The following is a 22,815-nucleotide window of genomic DNA, read 5'->3' on the forward strand; positions in this document are numbered from 1 at the left end:
CAGTGTGTCTGTGCCCAGCAGAAAATGATATCATCCCTCTGGGCATTAACAAGCTTTCTCAGCATAAGTATGTTGCTATACCACATTTGACATGTTTCAACAATCTGTCAATGCAGAGAGCCAATGGAAACAGTGAAGTGGTGTAGAGGTGGTACTCACACAAAATTGATTGTTTGCCAGTGGATTTGTTTACAGGAATCCGGTTCAAAATAGGTTCAATGGGTTCAGGAGATGTTAAGAAGTGAATGATGTCTGCTGCATGTACAGTTACAGATGCCTCGCTTCACTAATGAACTCTTCCACTGTGCAGAGGAACTACTATCACTAGATCACACTGCAGTGTTCAGATTAAAAAAGATGGTGACTGAATGCTACTGGGCATCTATATATATATATATATATATATATATATATATATATATATATATATATATATATATATATATATATATATAGGTTAAATCCATATGTAACATAATAATGTAGTTGAGGATCCAAATGCAAGGCTTTATTAAGAGCGTAGTCAGACAGGTGTGGTCAAACATTGGCAAACAACGATATCCGATGCATGGCAAAAGAGTAATCCAATAAAGGCAATGGTCAGAAACAAGGGAACAGTTCAAATAGGAAAAAAGGGAAGTAACACAGAAACAAGGCTAATACTCAGCAATGTGTGTGTTTGTGAGTGCATTTTTTAAAATCTTTCTGATTTGAAACAGGTGACAAGATAAGACACCTAGATATTTCTTTATTTATTAAATATTAAATTTCTTCATGGTGCATCACCAGCTCTATTCAAAAGACATGAAAACATTAAGAAAATATTGGCAACATTAATTGAATGCACTCAAACTTCGATGACAGTAATAAAGACCTCCAATGTCAATGTAAATCTTTATGCATTTAATTAGGAAAACTGCCTGGGTGGTCTCAGAAGCAAAGCCCCATGTGCGCCTGTGCATTATCTGCTGTAGTGTTTGGAAATCTGCAGATGCACACACATTTATTTCACTGCACAGAGCCCAGATGTCATTAAGTGAGGAGTTGAACATGTTCCACACACTCCATGTGCTGCCTCAGCCATATTTCATCCGCTCGGATGGCCGTAAAGCAAGGCCATCATAATGCATCACTGTTTTACGCCACATTCACAAAGCATACGAGAGCAATATAATAACTTGTTGAAGTCCAGCCAGCTTTAGGTTGATGAAACTGTGTGTGTGTGTGTGTGTGTGTGTGTGTGTGTGTGTGTGTGAGAGAGAGAGAGAAAGTTTCAGAAGTGTGTATCTAATCATATTGTTTGCCCTGAGAACAAAAACACACTGTTCAATATCCTCATAAAGAGGGAGATACAGATTCATAATAACGATATCCACAAACAACAGCAGAAAACATACGACTTCATCACCACCATCTCCGCAGTGAAATACGCTTGACGGCTGTGGCCATTCAAGTGAGATATGTTTATATCTTAATATAGATGATGCCGTCCTTCTTCCCTGACATTAATTTAGTGTCGGGGACCTCGGAGCCTCGTGCATTATGCAAAATAATTGCAGGGGCACAGTTTACAAGAAGTCAATTCCAGCGGGCGTGAAGAATGACAGTTAGCTGTAATGAAGAGCGTAAGAATCACAAATGACGAGTCAAAACTAGCAGAGGTATTAGTGCGGCAGGCAGTGGAGCGTTTCCACATGTGGAAATTAAGCAAAACACATGTTGTTTTTGTTTGTCACATTGCTTAACTTGTGAACTTATAATGCTTTATATAAACATGCATTCCTACTGTATGTGCTCAGCTGCTCTGCATAAACAAAAAAAAAAAAAAAAAAATAATAATAATAAAAAATCTAAAGGAAAACAACAAATCAAAATTGTCTTTTCATGAAGGAGCTAAAGGAAAATTTCAGATTAATTTCAAAGGAATAATTCAATAATGAAAAATTCACAATAAATCAGACCAAAAACATTTATTCACCATCTTAAACTATCTTAAACTATACTGAAAACCTATATTTTGCTTGTTTGTTTGCTTGTTTATTTATTTGCCTTGTTGAAGCTTGACAATACCTGTTCATTAGATGTTTTTATTGTATAGAAATGAGAAAAGTTATATAAAATATAAAATATAAAAACAACACACACATACAGGATATACACACGCACTAATTAGAAATTACCACTCAAAAGATCATTTAAAGTCATTATTTTTTGGGAAAAGCTTTGAAAAAACATTACAGAAATACATGTTTTGATTTAACACTGCATAAATAATATTCATAAAAATATTGATAAAAAAATGAAATGATGCTCTCAAACTAAAACTAAACTGAAATCAGTTATTCATTTGTAAAGTCTTAATGAGTGCGTCATTGAATCAATCATTCAATCGATTCATTCAAACAGTTGATTCATTCAAAAATGAAGCAAGTTACTTCCAATGAATAATTGAATTATTGACTCAACTGATTATTTCAAAAACATGGATTAATTCGGTAACAAAACTGGTATAATTTGCAAAATTAAGCAAAAAACAGGCAATATTATGTCTAAAATGTAACCAAATTTCCTTGTCGTTTATTAAACCATTGTGTAAAATCAATATCACATTATCAGTGGTGCAGATATTGGGGAAAAGCAACACTCGCGCTGGTGTGATACTGCTAAACAATATTTTTTTTGCCCTCATATCTTGAATTTCAGGCTCATATAACTGCATTCTCCTGCAGTCTTCATCCCGGAGTCAGTCATCCTGCATCATGATCATCAGACACTGAATAAATTACTGTATGTTATATGTTTGATTGAACCGTCCTTTTAAATAGCAGGCTTTGCTGTGGAGCATATCAGTTTCGTGAAATAAAGAGTCACCATTTGCAGTGCAAGCCAGATACTACTTAGAAGTCAATGCTGAACACCCAGAACCGCTAGTGAAATTGGAAATTCATTAGAGCTCATTTAGTTTAATTGTATTTGATTTTAATGGGAGGCTACTGGAGGTCCAGCTAAATGGCCGTAATGTTATAGCAGAGATACGAGATCTCAGCGTAATGGAGATCAACGGTCCGTATCCGAGTGAGTTATCCGGACACAAGAGTCCTTCTTCTGCTCTAAAAGCTTACTTTCAACAGCCTGATATTATTGAGGACTTCTGCAATTATTTTAAACCCCTTCCACAAAACATAATTTTATTACTCAGTATTCTGTTTTTGTTTTCCAGTAAAACTTTCTAAATGTCTTTAAAACTAGACGCATTTATTTGAGAAGCAAGTGTGTTTTATATAACAGGATTTATATCCTGAGAATACAATATGCATTATAAAAGAGAATATTATTGAATCAAGTTGGTATTTTATTTATTTATTTTTTTAAAGCATAAACTTAATTAAGTTTAGTTTGAGTTATGCTTAAACTTTGAAAGAAACACATCTAAAAAAAAAATAAACAGCAGTTTTGCTACAAAATATTGTTAATTTAACACAATAAAAAATCATACATTAAAAAAATACAAAATCAGTTATTAAATATTTAGTTAGCAATTCTATAAAATAATCAAATCCACTGCTATAAAATTTTCAAATCAGCTCTTTTCCACACACTCGGACACAATCCAGATAAATTCATTTGGAGGAAAATGTCAGTTCTGAAGTTTTTTCCCTGGTCTAGATGACATTGCCTCAGATGTGAATAATTCATTCCGTGAGTGAGAGTGAGCAATAAGAGGGTTATAATGAGACGACCCACTGCATGTCAGATAAAGCTTTTATCATTCATCTCATGTGAGTCTATATGCTTTTCAAGTACATTCATATCTAAAACGTTTAATGAGGCCACTTTCGAAACTTTATAGCATCTGCTTTATCTGTTTTATATTTATACATTTTATATTTCTATTTTAGTATTATTATAGTATTATAATTTTATAAATTTTTATTTCAGTTTAAGACTGTAAGAAATTATTTTTAAATGAAACAGATTACTGGAGAATGTTTTACAAGTGTTTTCAATGTTATCTACTTTAAAATTTAACATTTAACTCAATGTAATAAATTGTGAAATTTGCAAGGAATTATATAGATTGATTGATTAATTGATTGATTTATTGTTTCAGTGTAGTTAAACTAAATACATGCTACCTTGGCAATTAGCTGAAATAAAATGTTAATTATATTTAATTTCAGTTAATATTTAATTTCAGTTTATTTATTATTATTTATTATTTTAATTTATTTTTTTAGGATTAATTAACTTTATGTAACCCTGACCTGTTTCCCTTGTGTAAGAAAGGTCACTTTAGCATACTTAAATAAATAAATAAATAAATAAATAAATAAATAAATAAATAAATAAATAAATTAAAAGAGTACTAAGAATATACTTTAAAAGACAATTAACTGCATATTAGTTGCAGTTAAATGAAAATAAACTGCTATTAATTAACTGCTTTTAAACTGCTATTAATTGCAGTTAGCTGAACTTCACAGTACTTTTTTGCAGTGTAAACCTGAAGTACATCTTTATATGCAATTCTGTAATTAATTAAATTGTCTTTTAAATATGATTAAAGGACTGCTGAATGTACAGAAAAGCATATATGGAAATTTCTAATCGGTCATTTTTGCATGTCATATTTTATTATATCTGCAATTACACATTTTTAATGATAAATTTGCAACTAAGTACATTAAATTTTATATTTAAACTGCAATTTAAATTATAAGCAAGTATTTTACATGTGCTTTAGTAGTCAACATTAAAATAAGTGTGCATTTTGAAAGGCACAACAAAAGATCATTAAAAGATTTAAAGTGTACTTTAAAGTAAATCTTAATTTGAAATGAATACAATAAGCACTTTTTAAAAGTGTACTTACTGTAACAATAGACTATGTTCACTACTGTGTTTCTTAACACACTTACCGTAAGTGGCCTTCATTAATATTATCTGCAAGAACAGTTTTTTTTTTTTTTTTTTTTTTGCAAGTGCATGTTTAATACTTTTTTTCATAAGGGTTACTATGAGTCTCAACATGAACTTCTACAGTTTTATCTTCTGCGGCTCAATTTGTCAGTCATCTCCAGAAAGCGTCTCTCTATCATTGCTTGCCCTTCTGTAAAACCGCAATAAGGTTGCAGCATTCAGCGCAGTGTTGTTGATATCATGTGGCAGCACGAAGAGCCTCTGCGGTTACGCTCAACCCTGTCAGCGACGTCTACATCTTCAAAATGCCATTTGCCACTTTTTCCCTTCTAAAAATCAATGCATAAAGTAAATCTGGGTTCAAACCGTGTGGCATCGGCTCATCAGGCGTCTTCATTTGAGCGCATTTTCACGGTGTTCTCTCCAAAGGTTAGCTGGGATGAAGCCTGAGCGGATAATACTTCCAGAGAGCCACAAGCAAACATGACATTATTGGTGTTAAGGATGAACATGTTTACCATGGATCTAATTTGTTCCTTATTGCTTAATTTAAAAGCAATTGCCTCAGACCTCGAGCAGATGAAGTTCATTATTTGGCCGTGTGTCGTCTTGCAGAAGCGTTATTCCTCTTTAGCCTGATGGATTTTGTGCTGATTGTTTTTTGATGTGCTGCTTTTTGAATATTTGAAACTCCTTAAAGAGCAGAAAACGGTGCCTGCAGTGCCATCTGTTCCTGCGCCGCTTCTAATGAATCATTGTTCAGTTTAGCTCTGGTGATGGAAACACCTCTCACCGTCTGCGTGCCGTCCCTAAACAAACAATTAACTGTGCTTCTCAAACATTCAGAGTTTTTAATTGTGTCGTTTGTAACAGAACAACAACAATCCAAGGTCACTGCAACACAAGCTTGAGTGTTTCTTTTCTCTCTCTGTAATTAGAAACGTATGGATATGGTATCTCTGAGCCGATAATGATAACCGATAATCAACACCTCGCCATTTTGAAGCTCAGTTATTTGACATTTGTGCTCTAACCAGCTGGATAATTAGCTGATTAATTAAAAAACACTCCTACATGCAAAATTAAGTCGTTTGAAAGTTTACAATGTGTAAAAGTGATCTGACCGATAAATAACTGTTTTTAGCATAATGCTCTAAAATCAGAACGAGATGTGAACAAACAGCCAAAGATGTCCGTAAAACAAATTTGAACAAAATTAAAACAAAATAATACTAATATTTTAAAGCAACCACAACACACTAAAAGAAGGAACGAATTCTATATTTTAAAGCATTCAGTACTCATTTTCCGAAGCAGTGCCATCTGCTCTTTTTTCACTTTCAAAAGTGAAGGCTGGAATGCAGTACACGACTCTCAAAATCTGAACAGATTTTAAACACTATTAAGCATCACACACTTGTCAACTTAGTAAATATATACAGAGGAAAAACTGGGCGTGGACTGAGGATCACACACTGAAGGCGTCTTTACTCAGCTGAGTTCAATCTGCTTAAAATACAATGCCACATAAAAGCCAGACTAAATTATGCCTGCTCTGACCCACCTTAAGCTCTGGTCTCAAGGTACTTTATAAAGGTGCTGTCTCTGAGTAAATGCATTCATGCCACCTGTGAGCAGCATTTAACAGTCTGTGTGAAGTGCTTCTGTGTCACCTGTGCAGTGTAAATCTGGCATGTGTGTGCTAAAATCAGCTGTTTCAGATGTTTGATATCCTACAACTGGATGATATCAGATTCTGTGTCCATCATTCACTATGATATGACGGATATGATCAGACCGGCTCTGACTTGCCTGTGCAGACTGTAAACTGGGGCAAAAATCTGGTCAAAAATGGTATAGTTACTTACTGCTTAAATGGTATAGTAACTAACTGCTGAAGAGAAAAGAGAGTGAGAAAGAGCAACAGTGTGTTTGTGTGTGTGTGTGTGTGTGTGTGTGCAGTAAGTATATAGTCTGTTGCACTGTGTTTCAGAGAAAAGCACATAACTTAAGATGTCTTGGTTTACAGTCTCTGCATGTGTAGTGAGTTTAACATGTATTTGTGAAAACACAAGACAACTTTCAACAATTTTGTGGACAGATGATTGCACTAAACAAATAATTAAACATATCATTAAACCAAATTTAAAAACAAAAAAGTCTTCAAACAGATTTTCAAAAATAAAAAAACTAACTTGCAGTTTTCCACCAGAAATGAATGAATGAATGAATGAATGAAGTGCATTTGTAATACAATAGTAATGTACTATTACTACTACTATTATATTATAATACTACTATTTATTGTTATCATCATCATCATCATTATTTTATTAATATTATGTATTATTACTTTCATTATGATCAAATCTAAATTAAAGGGGTCATATGACGTTGCTAAAAAGAACATTATTTGGTGTATTTAGTGTAATGTGTTTATGCGGTTTAAGGTTAAAAAACAACAACATGGTTTTCCATATAATGTACATTATTGTTTCTCCTCTACGCCCGCCTTCAATAAATACAAAGCTAATCGTTCAGAAAAAGCGAGGTATGCTCTGATTGGCCAGCTATCCGGTGCATTGTGATTGGCTGTGACGGAAATTTTACGCCCCTTAACATACTGTGATGCGTGTCCTGGCCGGTGCGACGAGACAAAACCAATAAAACCCATTATAAACGAAGTATTTATTGCATCCAGTGGGGACATAATTATTGATTATAATGACTTATACTGTCTTTTTATGAGTTGCGTTGCATATCGCGCTGCGTAAACATAAAACCAGGCATCTCCAACCCTGCTCCTGGAGAGCTACCGTCCTGCAGCTCTCCAGGAGCAGGGGTGGAGACCACTGCATAAAACCATGTCTGCATTTGTGATCTGAGAATCGACAAACAACATGCGCGTACGAAAACGTACTTACAGGCTGTGAGTCAGAAGCGCCGGACTGTCCTTGTAAAGTTGGATTTGCCGCACTTTATAGAAACAGACGCCGTATTGTAGTCTACTCTCTCAGGAAACAGTCCTCATTCTCTGTAAAATGTGCTGCACACATCTGAATATTTGGTTTGAACTGTTCTGGAACAGTGTTGTAAATACAACTTAACCACTGATTTCTAGTCGTGTCCTCTTTTGGAAGACCAAACAAAGTAGCTTCACTTTCACAATGAAACACACAGCATCTATACGACATGATGCCAGCTGCAACAGCGAGAATCAAAGTTATGCCTTCTTTCTTTGCGTGAACATTTGGTCGGTGTTATGCAAATCTTCCCACATAGTGATGTAGAGATGTGGGGCGTGTTAGAACAAGCCGTTTTAAGTAGGCATATCTCTTTGGATTTGAGACTTTAGTCTTTGCAACTTTACAGATCTTCTTTATTCACCAATAGCTTGGAACACTCCAAAGAGAAAGGAAAATGTAATCGCGTCATATGACCCCTTTAACTTCAGCTATTGTTCACATTTTATGCCCTGAATGAAACTCTAAACACTATTATTGTTGTTCTGTATGAGCAGATGGAGCTGATTCCAGATCCAGAACCTGATGAAGAAGGGACTAAAATAAGTGTGAGTATGTAATCTATGGCTATATGATACAGTAAATTATTACATGTCTATGATTTGTGGGGGAACGATCCCTTTAATAAAGCTGTTCAGTACAGACAATTTGTAATTCACAGACAGAAGGTGTGAAGAAGATTGTGTGCGACAGCAAAGCTATGATGCAGTAGTCTTTATAGGGTTCAATAACTTGACGGCAACTTCTGCTGTTATGAAAGGCCTCTAAAGCAAAGACACTGGCAAATTAAGGTTTTATTGGTTGGTCTAGAGCAGCGAGTTCATCTGAGGATTTATCTTCCATTCTCTTCACAGACAGTCAAGGTCCAAGGCAATGACATCTCCCACAAGCTGCAGATCTCTCGGGTGAGCAAGAATGACGAGGGTCTGTATGAATGCCGTGTCACAGATGCCAACTATGGAGAGCTGAAGGAGTACAAAGCTCAAGCCTACCTGAAAGTCAACGCCACCGTCCGCCCTCGCAACAGGACCATTAAGAAGAGCTCTCCGCTGCACCTGACCGATAAGAAACCACGCAAGAGCAGCTCGGCTCTCGGCCAGGACAGCAACGGCATGAGTTCAGACCAGAGGGCTCAGTCCACTTCTACTTCGCAGACAGCACACTCCAAAACAGTGAAGCACAGCACAGGGTCAGGTACGAGACGCCGCACGCTTATTTCTGTCTCAAACGTTTGGCAATTGCATTTCAACATGCTTGCAGATTGCATAAAGAAACAGCTTCAGTGCATCAGATTTCATTATTAATCATCTGTGATGCCATAGAATTATAGATATTGCCGTGTTCATGGGATTTTGAAACTTAAATCGAAGGTGGTTTTGTGCTGAACACTGTATTAAATATTATGCACTACTGGGGGAAAAAAGAGCGACTTTAATCGTATTTAAATTTGCATTTACAATATGTACATAATAATGAATATTTACGCAAGATATTTATGGCCAGTCACTGAAAGTGTAATAAGCTACATTTAATTACTTCAGCGTTTATGTAATTGGAATTCAAACTCAGGCAGTTTGGAAAGTTTTACATTACACACTTTTATTGCGATTATAATACTTGTACACCTTCATTGCTATTTAAAAATAGCTTTGAGAGTTTTACCCTGAGGGAAAATAATGCGACCAGTTATTATAGCTATTTAGATTAATGACGCCATATTATTGGCAAATTAAAATCTAAAAATGTATATGTAATAGAGCTGCTAATAGGATTTATTTGAACAGTTGTAGAACTAGTAATGAAGTTTAGAAACTGTCAGCAGTCAATAAATAGCAGGCCAATAATTTCATTGACTGAAGGTATTATACTGAGCTCAAAATAGCAAATATGCTCCTGTCATGGAAGCAAACTTTGCCTTAGTATAATATATATATGTGGATTTTATGGAATAAACATGCATTGGTGTCAATTAATTATTTACATCTGGTATTACATCCAGATTATACTGACCTCATAATAGCAAATGTATTCCTCTTTTGAAAGCAAACTTTGCCACAGTGTTTAGTACAAGCAGCAGATTAACATGTAAAAATCTGATTACGTTTTTTTTTTTTTAAATTGGTCTGGTACTATTTTCATAAGTAATGTGTACATTTTCAAAACTCTTAGTACAAAACTTGAAACTGATCACACTTGTAATACCACTTGTCATTCTTTCAAAACCTGATCTCATTGTACTTGCACATTTTCATTCCACAATCATTGTATTGAACATTTGTTTTAATCTTCAAAACACAACAGTAAGAGCTTTTCAGCTAAGTACCTTTAACAATCAGTTCATTCAGTAGCAAACAATACAAGGGACAGCCTTCAAATCACCCTCGGTGCTGAAGGAATGTTACTGTACTGTAAGACTGTATACAGGGCCATTACAGCAAATGTTACACTTACGTTCAGACAAACTGACAAAAGCTATTAAAAATAAATAAAATACAACAATACTGTTGTTGCATGTGAAAAACCCAAACAACAACCTGTAAATGTAGACCTGAAATTCACATTAATTATCAAGCCCGTCTTAAACATTTGACCATAAATTTCCATCACAGTGAATGTCTTCATTGTTCAGGCACCGTGGGAAAAAACCCTCTGGCATGACGAATACAGGCTTGACATTGCTCTGCACTTATATCACCACAAGCTTCATCCATGGTTTGAAGGGTGACATGCTCATGGGGACGGTGATCATACACCTTCCACCTCCATGTAGAGAAGAATTCCTCAACTGGGTTGAGGAAAGGAGAGTATGGGGAAGGTAAAGGGTCATGAACCAAGGATGTGCCTGAAACAATAACCGAACCAGCTCTGCATGGTGGAAACTGACACTGTCCCACACGATAACATCTACACCATGACAGACCTGCTCATGGTCATTTAGAAAAGCTATCAGGTGTCCAGTGTTGTATGATGCTAGAACTGATCTACAGCCTACCACACCATCTTCAGATCAGGCACTTGGATGGTTCCCCTTTGGCCAATAAGGCATGTCCAGGCACTTACTCACTTAACTCTTTTACATCTATCAAAAGGCACCAAGTAAATTTGTTGCATAGAAACCTGGTGCTTCTTCAAAAGGTGGGCAATAGTTGGAAGGCTAATTGACGGTTCATTGGCAAAGATGTCATTGCAGTTCTCAATAGCCTGCTTGATTTCAGACAGCCGCATGCCATTCCTTGCCCTGACCATTTCCACCACAGCTAACTCCTGCTGGTCAGTCAAAACACATGGGTGACCACCACCAGGTTGTCTCCTGTTAATTCTGAAAGGACAACAGTATGCTGTCAATATTTTACCATTACAAATTACATAAAATGGTGACAGTTACATGTTGTTTTTCTATACAGTAATGCCTTTACTGTAACAGTTCTATATTGTAAAAGTATAGTGAAGTTACTATAGCAGACTAACCAGTTTTCTTGGAGAAAAATTCTGATGATAGAGCTGACAGTTGTCCTTTGTTAGTTATGCTGAACTAACCTGGCAGCCTCGGCCATGGTAAGGCCTCTGTTAACCACATGGTCAGCAATGATGGCCCGGACTTCATTAGAGATGATGGTGCACTGTCTTCTGCCTACATTTCTCTGAAGTCCACCTCTCTGTTGAGGATCACCACCACCTCTTTTATGCCGGTTTCCTCTCTCTACAAGTCTATCCTGCTCCATGTTTGAATATTGCAAAGTCTCACTCTCAGTTCTACTTATATGGTATCTAATTGTGATCATCAGGTGAAAATAATTAGTAATTGGTCTTTCATGACTGAAAGCTCTTGCAGCAATTTGTAACTTACAAATTATCAGACAACAATCAGACAAGTTGAAAATTTATGGACATAATAAATGATTAATTGATGAAACAGTTGAATTAAATGATAGACAAATTGTGACGAGAGGGGCGGGGCCCGTGGAGTAAATGCTTATAATCAACACCATTTCACAACTAAACCTTTGCCAAAATACAATAAAACATCCAAACACATCAAACACAACCTACAAACGTTTGTTACATTGGTGCCGAAACCCCGGGGGAAGAAGGAGGCGGGTACCGGTGAACATTCAAATGAAACTTCAATAATAAAATAAACCCAAAAGTGCGTGACAACCCCTCACAGACAACTGCCACGCACACGCACACAAACAGAACCAAAACACAAAATAAAATCCAAGCCTGGTCCGATCTCGTCCAACACTGTCATCACTCCTCCTTTTATCCTTCTGGAGCTCCTCCATGGATCTCGAGACGGTGAGTGGCACAGGTGTCACGCATTAGCACTTACTCCACCGGCCTAAATCTCTGTTCCCACGGCTCTTGGCCCCGCCCCTCTCGCCACACAAATTTATTTAACTGAATGAAAAAATATTTAAATCAAATGAAAAATATAAATAGCTATAATAAATACAGCAACAACAAATGAAACATTTATATAGATGAAACACTTTTTATGTGTAGTGAAAAGGATATGTTGTGATTATGTGTATTGCACTAACACAATTGAAAAATGTTGAAGTGCACTTACCAATTGCTTGTGATAATTGAGCCAAAGCAATTAAAAAAAAAAAAAAAAAAAAATCACTAATAATCTCTTTTTAAGAATTCTTGTGTCAGATTTAAAATCACTAATAATCTTTGTGACATGAAATAAATAAATAAACATCTTGTAAAAACACTGGCAAATATTTGGGCCAGATCTTGAATATTTGGAGGTCAAGTATTAATATCGTTGACTTGATTGCAAATTATTGCACAGATATGATTTAAACTGAACTGAGCTGCATGATTACATCACTGAATTCAATGATGAACTGCCTTTAACTGTCATTTTGCATTATTGACATAACAAACTCAACCTGGTTACAAAAGTTGCTTATAAACAATCCAAATAGAAAAATAAAAAAGACTTAATAGTCTACAGTGAGATCCGGTAATATTTAACAAACTCAACCTGGTTACAAAGTCTAAAACATGAACAATGCAAATAGCCATGTAAAAGATGAAAGAACGACGATTTAAATTCAGATTCAGGTGCTGATTTTGAATTGGATTTGAAATGAGATGGAGAAACGGTGGAGAATTAAAATTCTTAGAGAAAAGAAATGAAAAGAAAAAAAATAACTTACAATAAATGTAATATTTAATACTATTGTTATTTGCAATTCATAAAAAGTGAAATATGGCACAATATATAGGGTACTCCCATGCATTAATAATCAGTGTTTGAAGTGCCCATAGACAGTTACAGTTTCTCACAATGCTAACACACTATAACTGATTAGTTTGGCACAGTTTTCCAAACCATTTATAAAGTTCTCGAAACAAAGACACTTTCAAAACTTTTAAAACATTTCACCTTTTTTAACACACGCTCCAATTTGCTCTTTATTTTTTGCAAAACTCTACACAAGAACGGCATCATTTTGCATGGCTTTAACCATGTTCTCATTTAGGAAACTCAAACACACAATATAACTACCTCAAGAATCACAAAATGAACACAAATAGCACTCATTTATCCATGTGTGAACATTCAGTAGCAAAACTGATGACACACAGGTCAGAATCTCAGGATGATATAAAAAGTAGCACAGGTGATTATGTGATTTGGAAAATGAATCCTAATAGTGGGAGACAAAGAGGAAGAGGAGGGGAAAAGAAAAATGAAGGGGACGGGGTAAAAGTACAGTACATGTATTCCTAATGAAATCATGTTCTTGTGCATGAGGAAGCTGGTCTACAGGCTTTCAAAACAACAAAAATACAAAATATAATAAAACAACAACAACAGTACTTCAAAAGTAAAAAATTTTACATATACATGTACAGTAAATACTAAAGCACAAGTTGTACATCCTCAAACTCATACAGCAACTGCTGAACTGATTTGTAGCCAAGTACTTCTTACACGTACTGTATTTTTTGCAGAACTACAGTAAGAGATGACTCTATATTCTGTGGTGTTCATATGCAATTCTTTGGTATTTGACCTTTTCCTTTCTAGTGCTTTTCATCTACTCTACTGTAAGATCTCTTTACAGCTGTGTAATGAAAATAATATTTTCTTACTGTAAATAATATTTTTGAATTTCACTATATCTGCTATATTTACTGTAACATGTATATGCTCTAATTATGTTGTATACTGTAAGAGACATTGAGCTGTAAAATAATACCTGATTGCCAAAAGAAGGTTTTTGCAACAGTGTTATGAATTGATCTAATTAGTGCGTAAGACTGTGTTGTAGTGTGTGTGTTTCTGAGGGCTTGTGTGTCATGTCTGAGGGCAAAGTTATTTTATTTTATTATTTTTTTAATAGTTTTGAGTGGAAAGCGTAATTTTGACCTGAAAATAGGAAGTATGGGGAATTGGGTGAGAAGTTATGAATTTTTATATACAATAAAAGAAAAGGAGTCACAATTTCAAGAAATGTGTTCAATTGAGAAAAACTGTAATAATGTTAAATTATTCAAGTAGTGTCTTAAATCATTCTGGACTGATGAAATTGAGCAACCTTGCTAAATATCTTTGAACTGCAAATGAATAAATTTCTCTTCCTGTCATTTTAAATCAAAATCCTGCACACTGTGGCCAATTCAATTCAGCTCTCAACTTTTGATTTGAATTAAAGCCAGTTCTTACACTCTGAACTTTCCAAAACCAGCAGAGATCTTACAAACGGTTTGAGCTGAAAAAAGATGCTGGAAAATATAAAACAAGAATAAAGAAAGTTCTGATCAATAAATCAAGCACCTAGATGGTTAAATTTGACTGCACAGAGGTTCTTCTAACATATAATTTGTACGGCATGTAAAATGAGCGGAGGTCAGATTAATTGCTTGCTGTATACCTTTACTATAATTACAGTATGTCTGAGTTGTATTCCTTGAACACGAGTACTCCGAGCTCTTTTAACCTTCGAGAACCTTCACTACAGCAGCATCAGCAAGCTGTAATTACATCTGCTGACATCCTGGCATGACTCATACTCTTCCTCACAGCTAATCAGATGCGACTGGTAATGAACGTAAAGATGCGACGCATAATCGACAGTGCATTTCGGCCCGGATTAAAGAAGGCCGGCAAGAGTGATTAATTATTCCCAGCAAGCAAACGAAGGAAGGGACGCTTCGGGCGGATGCAATCGCTTGTTTCAGGAAGGTTCCCCTTCGGCTTGATCACCTCGGGCCAAATGAGATCTGGCAGAGAGGAGAGGAGGGTCATGGGAGGATCCTGGTCTCCTCTCTGATCCAGAGCTCCACTCCCACCGCCAGAAAAATCCCATAAATGTCACAGTGATTTACTGAATATTTCATTTCCCATTTCCTCTTTGTTGCCTTGTTTTTGTGGGTTTTATGGCCAGTGCACATCCTTGAGCTTCTCCCGTTCTCTTCTGCAGTCGAGGCAGCTGTGCAATAAGTTCAGAGAGCTCTTCAGGCCTTGTATCACACCTATATATATATATGAAGGAAAAACAACAGGAAATGCGGTTCAGAAATGTATTTACAGGCGTATTTATAGTACTGTGCGAACACGATCAAACCTGCTAACAATAGGGCTGAGAAACTGACTTTCTGGAGGAAATGGAAGAGATTCATCATTTATCAAAGCCTTCCCATACATGCCTGCACCACTAAAAAAAATCAGTTTATTAAATTAACGCTTTATCCGTTTCTTAACTTCCTTCCAGCACAGAGCTGTAGTTGTATTTCTCTGTAACACAGCTGTCAGCACACATAGGTTGTTTTAAAAATACTCTGAAAAGCCTTTAGAAAGGCAGGCTGGGCTGCAGGAGGCTCCACAATAATCCCTTTTCATGGCGTAATGGCAGTTTTCAGCTTGATTTATATGTGGAGGTTTTGGCAGGAAGCCTCTGTGAATAGGTAGATAGCGTCTTCTTTATTTACACACAGACCAATAAAACCAGACTATTTTGTGGTACCTGGGAAGTTTAGAGTTGTTTTGGTCGCACTTTATGTAAAAAAGAAAGAAAAAAAAAAGTAATAATATTAGTAATATTAAGAAGAGTTGCACATGAATGACCTCGTTGCTTGTGGATGTGAGCAAATGAAGAGTTCAGATGCAGAAGTGCTTTTTGAAATGGTCTTCTAAAATGAGTATATTTTTATCAGGCTCCTATGTGTAGTTCAGTAATTTCACTTTAATGGCAATAAATAGGTTATTTTCATTAACATTAAAGTTAAATAACTGAACGTAAACATTGGAGCCTGGGAAAAATGCTATTAAGGTTCATCCGAACTCTTCATATAAGGGTCAATATCACCATAGAGTGCCTTTCAAGCCTCACAATATTCAATTTTGGTTTTAATTCCCCATTCGGAGTATGTCATATCATTATATAGTCAGCCTGGTCTCATGTTTATATGTAGGTATTAGTATGAAACATTTACAAGCACAAAACACACATTCTTGTATGTTTTTATTGATGCAAAAACGAACAATTTAGACATATTGCAACATCTTAATTGTACAAATTGCTGCATATTTAAAAAAAAAAAAAAAAAAAACTACAAATTGTTTTTATGTATCTTTTATATCATTGAGATATTTGTATCAGGGCATTTTTATCATTTGATCAATAAGAGATTTAGATTTTTAGACCCCCATTTTATAGTGAATATAAAAGAATGTAAAACACAATTGACCAAAATATGAAAATAACCGTTTTAGTAACAATGTAGCATTAAATATTTTGGTAACACTTTATAATAACTGCACACTATTAATCATTAGTTAAGCATTAGGGAAACAGTTAATTCATCATTTATAAAGCATTAATAGACATAATAAGCAGGTTTATAAATACAGATATAAATGCTTTATACTTTGATTTAAAAGCATATCTATAATGTATTTAATAATTGTTGTTTTCATACTTTATTAATGATCAATTTATCATTTCTAAATGAAGTATAGCATTATTTACACACCAGTTATAAAGGAGTTGTCAGTGGTTCATAAGATTCACTTAGAAATTGTAAGTAAATGATTAATAAACTGTTTAAAATGTGCATTCAATACATCTTATTATTCAGACATATAGTTATAGTTACTTAGAGTGTTAATAAATGGTTTATTAACATGTATTTCTACTGTAAGTCAGGGTTAATTCAGGTAGTTATAAAACATATGTAGTTGTTACTTAACTATTTATGTGAGCCTCATCTAAAGTGAGGACTATTTATGCCTTTGTAAAGCTTTTACAAATGAGATTTAAAGGCTGTGTTGATTTATTTCTATGTTCTGTATCACTGTATTGGTGTTTGTTTTCCTTTTCCTGTTTAGAAGATAACTGAGCCTTTAAATATCCTTTATAAATGCTTTACAAGGCATAACTAGTCCTCACTTTAGATGAGCTCACATAAATAGTTAACTGACCACTGCTAAATGCTTTATAACTACCTGAATTTACTACATTTACTTACAATTTCTTGTGATCTTATGAATCACTGGCAACTCCTAAATAACTGATTTGTAAATAATGCTATACTTCATTGAGAAATGATAAATTGATCATGAATAAAGTATGACAATAAAGTTATTAAACACATTATAGATATGCTTTTAAATCAAGAATACAGCATTTATATCTGTATTTATAAACTACTTATTAATGTCTATTAATGCTTTATAAATTATGAATTATCTGTTTACTAATGCTTAATTAATGATTAATAGTGTGCAGTTATTATAAAGTGTTACCAATATTTTTATAGTCGCTTATCCCACTCCTATGCATTAAAACATTTCTGTACAGTATAAGAAAAACATGACAGACAGATAAATACAAAAACCAAATTTATTTACCAAAAAAAATCCAAAAGCAGTACCAAAAGTAATCCAAGTGACGATGTGTTGGAGCAGTTAATGCTTTGCTGTGTACGGGATGGAGATGAAGATCACAGAATAAAGGCTTGGATTTGGGTCCGTTCCTCACAATCATATGGATCCGGATGATTTGGATTACAGCACACAAATAAAATAGTTTCATTTCGTTTATGTTGCGTTTTTGGTGTATTTTATAGTTCTATTGTCAGTCACGGCATGTCTGGGAAAACGCCTTTTGTGGCCCATGGCAAATGACAAGTAGAGATAAACGACTGCAGAAATGTTATATATTTTAAGGGTTTAAAGTAAAGTCTTGTTTAACATTATGTAGACCTATTCTTGGAAACGAGCTGGCAGCAGAAACCACACAGAACAGAACTAAATGTTATAATTTCATGTTAAGTAAACGGTTGAACAATTTAATAATGCAATTAAAACAAGGTAATTGATATGACAACTAAAACCAACTAATAATAAAATTAATGCCGCGATTTCAATATTCATAAAGATTATTTTTTTAGGTGTCATCAATACATCAGTTTTGTATGTTTAGATGCTGAAAATACGTCAATATTGTATGGGTTTTTTTTTTTTTTTTTTTTTTTTTATAATTATGGGCAATTATTCGAAACAAAAACCATAAGATATGTCCACCCTGTCATGGGCATTTATATTACTGTTAAATACATTTTCGTTGCAAAATTAAGATGATGTTTTCTGGAAGGTATGATGTCCCTTTCCTAAACAGGGTTACTTGTTTGCTTTCAAATTATAAATAAATAAAATATTGCATGTAAACCGTGTGTTTTTAAAGAAACTAATACAATTCGCACATATTATTATTATTATTATTATTATTATTATTACTACTACTACTACTACTATTTATTTATTTATTTATTTATTTATTTTCTGATTTGGAGAAAACTATTTGGATGCAGGTTTTTTGTTTGCATGTTACTGCCCCCACACCTAGCTATTGAACACACTGGATTATATAGATATGATTGATTTATCATTTAAAATATCATTGTAACACATTGACACATAATGTAGAACACACAAAGCATGAGAAAATATGACAATTAACCGTATTCAACTTTAAAAAAAAAATATTATAATAATAAATAACATTATAACCTCAATCACATTGATATACCATTATATATATATTTCAGTTCATATTTATTTTATTTCAAGTAATTATTTCAATTGTTTTAGTGTTAGTTAAATGTTATAACCCTTGTCTATACTTAGTGTGTTGACAACACAAACAAATGCACATTTTGACTCCAGAAAATCCACTTCAGCTTAGCACATAAACTTTTATGCCAATATTGAGGAATATGCAAATTGTAATTCTCTATCAGGCATTTACATTCAGGATTTCTTCCATGCAAATTCAAAATTTGCATACAAACAGGTGAATGCAAAGCCAGCAATTAGTTAATAAGTATTACGAATGCACATCATATTTTAATTCATGCAAATTATGCCTGGAATTGCCTGTGCTCAAAACTCCTTGTTTGTAGATAAATAGTGTTCCCTTATCTTCCACACTGAAATGTTAAAAAACATCACCATTTGTGCAAATCAAATGAACGCACATTTTGTCTTATGCAAAACTAGAAGAAGAAAAAAAACTCCTTAGCTTAACATGTTTCTCAATATTCATGTAAAAGTTTATGCTATTTTTATGTTGCATGTAAAACTTATAGACATAAATAACTGTTAGATGGAAAGCCAGCAGTACATTATTTCCACATGCAACTTATTATTGTGGAACAGCTTGTAATCACGCCTGTTTGTTACCTGAGGACCTGAAGCGTTACAGTTTATTTGCTGCATGAAATCTGCATTAATCATTCCTTTTTGAAGCAATTCCTTTTGATATATATTGGGACGTGCAATAAATGACGAGCAAAAACCTGTCAGTTTGAAGTATTCTTACGCTATTTGCCCAGTCATGCACAATCAAGTCTAGACAGGTGCATTTCGTTTATATCTGCGATGAAGTGCTTCTGTTTTGCCTTTCTGTTCAGTGTCCTCTCTTCTCTCCGCACAGGTACGAGGATATCCATGAGTAATGGACTCGCTGTTCTCCTCCTCACGACCGGCCTCATGAGCGGAGCGTGGCTATAGTGACTCTTTTTCCCGGAATCACTCTTAATTCAGAGCCAAGAGAGAATTGCCTGCTATTTGGACGGAGCAGACAGCACATTCGTCCCTCAACACTGCACCCAACATAGTCTAATGATCATCACCAGAAGCACCTTCCTTTCTAAAGCCTAGGAGAAGGAAACTGCCACAACGGACACGTGCTTCACGCTCAAAATCAAACTCCAGACCAGACAAACGGACACGGACTCTTATGGGATCTTGCACCCTTATATATTTTTTTGGTTGGTTTTTGTTGACCTTTTATCTCCAGCTGTGAATTTAATACATGCTCTGAAGTTGCAAAGAGTCTATATTTGTGTAAAATATGAATATATGAACAGATATACAGTATATATATATATAGTATTTGATTTCAAATTCCCTCCCCTCTGTACAGCCGCCATTCACTCGTCGTGTATTCACATGCAAAAACAGCCTTGAAGTGAAAATAACTGCATCGCGGCTTAGTACATATTGTGTCTGGATCGCTAACTGAGCTCAGCTTGACTGTGTGGTAAATCACGGTTGTTATTGCTTTATTTTTTTGACATAATAAATGTGAGTGTATTCTTTTGCCCCTCCATCCTGTAAACTCACGCCGCGTGAGAGTCACGTTGAGTTCGCATGTTGCATGTTGTGAGCATAGAAGTCTATGGCTGGAATCAAATCACACACTCAATAATGCCATTTCAGAGCATCGTTTCAGTGCAATTGAAAATATATTGTTTGTTTGGTTCTTATTTACTTTTTTTGGAGAGTGGAGGGTCAGACGAATTGATCGAAATAAATGTCCTGAGCTTTGAACCTTCTCATCACTAAAGGTGTTACATGACCTTCAGCGCTATTGAATGCTGTGGTTGTGTCCTCCTAAACATCTTAAGTATGATTCACCTACGTTTAAGTGCTGAAGATGATTGCTTTTCACCTCTTGAAGCCGCTCTCATTTCCGCGGTTGTTTACCATCTTCAAAATCATATTGCATCAAGGATTTACACTAAAGCTGGCAAAATCAATAGTCATTGACAATTGGTTTTCTCTCTCATCTTTTTTCTTAATTTAAAATGGAACGAGCTGAACACAAGTGACTGAACTCAATATGACACCAAAACATCCTCTGCTGCAGGCGAAATGAAGAAGAAACTGACTGATAGATCATATTCTGGTTAATCAGGGTCAGACTGGGCATTCTGAGATTAATAACCAAGATACAGCTTGAAAAAAAAAAGGCATCAGAATTACATATTCCCTCATGATGCCCTTATCACCGTATTTTAAAAGTGATAGTAGTGGTTGAAAATAAGATGGTGACATTTAACCAACACTGTGTTATCAACAAGAACAAGACGTCCCTTGAGGAATGTCAAGGTTTTGAAAGGAATCTCAAGATGCGGTTGATGGAATTCATTCTGTTTGAAATTCTGCTCTTTTATTGATGTCTTGAGGTGTTTTATATCATTTAACCAAAGACTGCTGAGATGGGCACATTGCAGTACTGTTTACAAAACACATAAGAGCCCCATGTATTATGCCAAATCTATGCTGGCTTTCTGAAAACTCATTTTCTTACTCATGGTGGAGTTGTGTAGTGTTTGTTCCTCAGTTTTGGCTTTCGGGGCTGATGTATTGGGATTATGCTTGGATTAAAACATAAGAAAGAGAGTCTCTCAAAAACAGCAAACACAAAACCAACATGAAATGTTGCTAAAAACCATAACAAAAGGGAAAAATCCATGTAGCGGTTTTTATCCTGCACTAACAAAATTTTGCTTTTCAGTCAAAACTTTTGTTATGCCAGATTATCAGTGAATAATAACACAAATAATGCATAATAACATAAAAAAGTTTTTAAAAAATGGGTTCAGATGAATGGGCACAGAAATTGTGCATGGATAAAACTGGCTACTTTTATTATACATTAAAGGTAGTTTTGTAATTTTTTTGAGCTTCAGCTGAAAAAAAAAAAAAAAACAATTTTGACAATTTTGTGAGAAAAAAATAAATAAGAAAATGAGAAGAAATTTAAAAAAATAAAAGTGGAAGAAAACTATCAACTAATGGGTAAATGATGACAAAATGTCACATTTGTTACATTATAATGTTGCAGGATAAAAGTTGTTACATTGATGTGTCCTTTAGAAGTTTCTGGCTTGTAACTCCAGCCTGGACGCTGTAATGTAAACTTAGCAAAGTTCATTTGCACTTTGATGGCTGTAATGATCCTGAACCCTAAACGAGGCCATGAAAGAAAAAAAAAAAATGCTACAATATTTCTTTGAATAATGAGATGGGTCATGCAATAAAAGTTTGTTCAGCAAGATTCTTGCCAAATTGTACTCTTCATAATTGGAAGATCATAAAATCATAAAACCAGCTGGAAGCTCTAAATTCTCCATAGATTTATGGGCATATGTGACTTTCAGAGCAGCTGCTATCCGAGAGTGGTAAGGTTTGTTGATTTGAGTAGGTTGATCTACATTAAACTTTGTTTTTAAGACGCCACTTTAAATAGGGCACACGACGTGATGATGAAGATCCGCATTTGTGTGTGCTGTAAATAGACAAAACACCTAAACTGAATCCATCAGCTGCATTTTAACACAGGACGCCTGCGGTTGTAAATGCAGTCGGGTTGTCATCCTTCAAAAACAAACTCATTTAATTAAAACGTTTATGTAGACGAGTGCTTTGAATGGGATTCAGATGAATATATCTGATGCCTTGTACAGCCTGTGTAAACAAATACAAGCCGCATGGTTTATTTCTGATTCGTTTCCTTTTTTACTCAGAAAGGACAAATTCTATTATGTGTATGGA

General features: G+C 34.8%; 1 protein-coding gene across 1 annotated transcript in view; it reads left to right on the forward strand.

Moving 5' to 3' along the window:
* Positions 1 to 21,292, forward strand: part of LOC109063879 (V-set and transmembrane domain-containing protein 2A-like) — a 41,188-nt gene extending 19,896 nt beyond the window's left edge. The window contains exons 3-5 of the mRNA XM_019080887.2: positions 8,441 to 8,491; positions 8,798 to 9,137; positions 19,907 to 21,292. Coding sequence (XP_018936432.1) covers positions 8,441 to 8,491; positions 8,798 to 9,137; positions 19,907 to 19,983 — 468 coding nt within the window. The 3' untranslated portion in view covers positions 19,984 to 21,292. The remainder of the gene's footprint in view (positions 1 to 8,440; positions 8,492 to 8,797; positions 9,138 to 19,906) is intronic.
* The last annotated feature ends 1,523 nt before the right edge of the window (positions 21,293 to 22,815 follow it).

This window comes from Cyprinus carpio, chromosome B24 (genome assembly GCF_018340385.1).
Source record: "Cyprinus carpio isolate SPL01 chromosome B24, ASM1834038v1, whole genome shotgun sequence".
Lineage (NCBI taxonomy): Eukaryota > Metazoa > Chordata > Actinopteri > Cypriniformes > Cyprinidae > Cyprinus > Cyprinus carpio.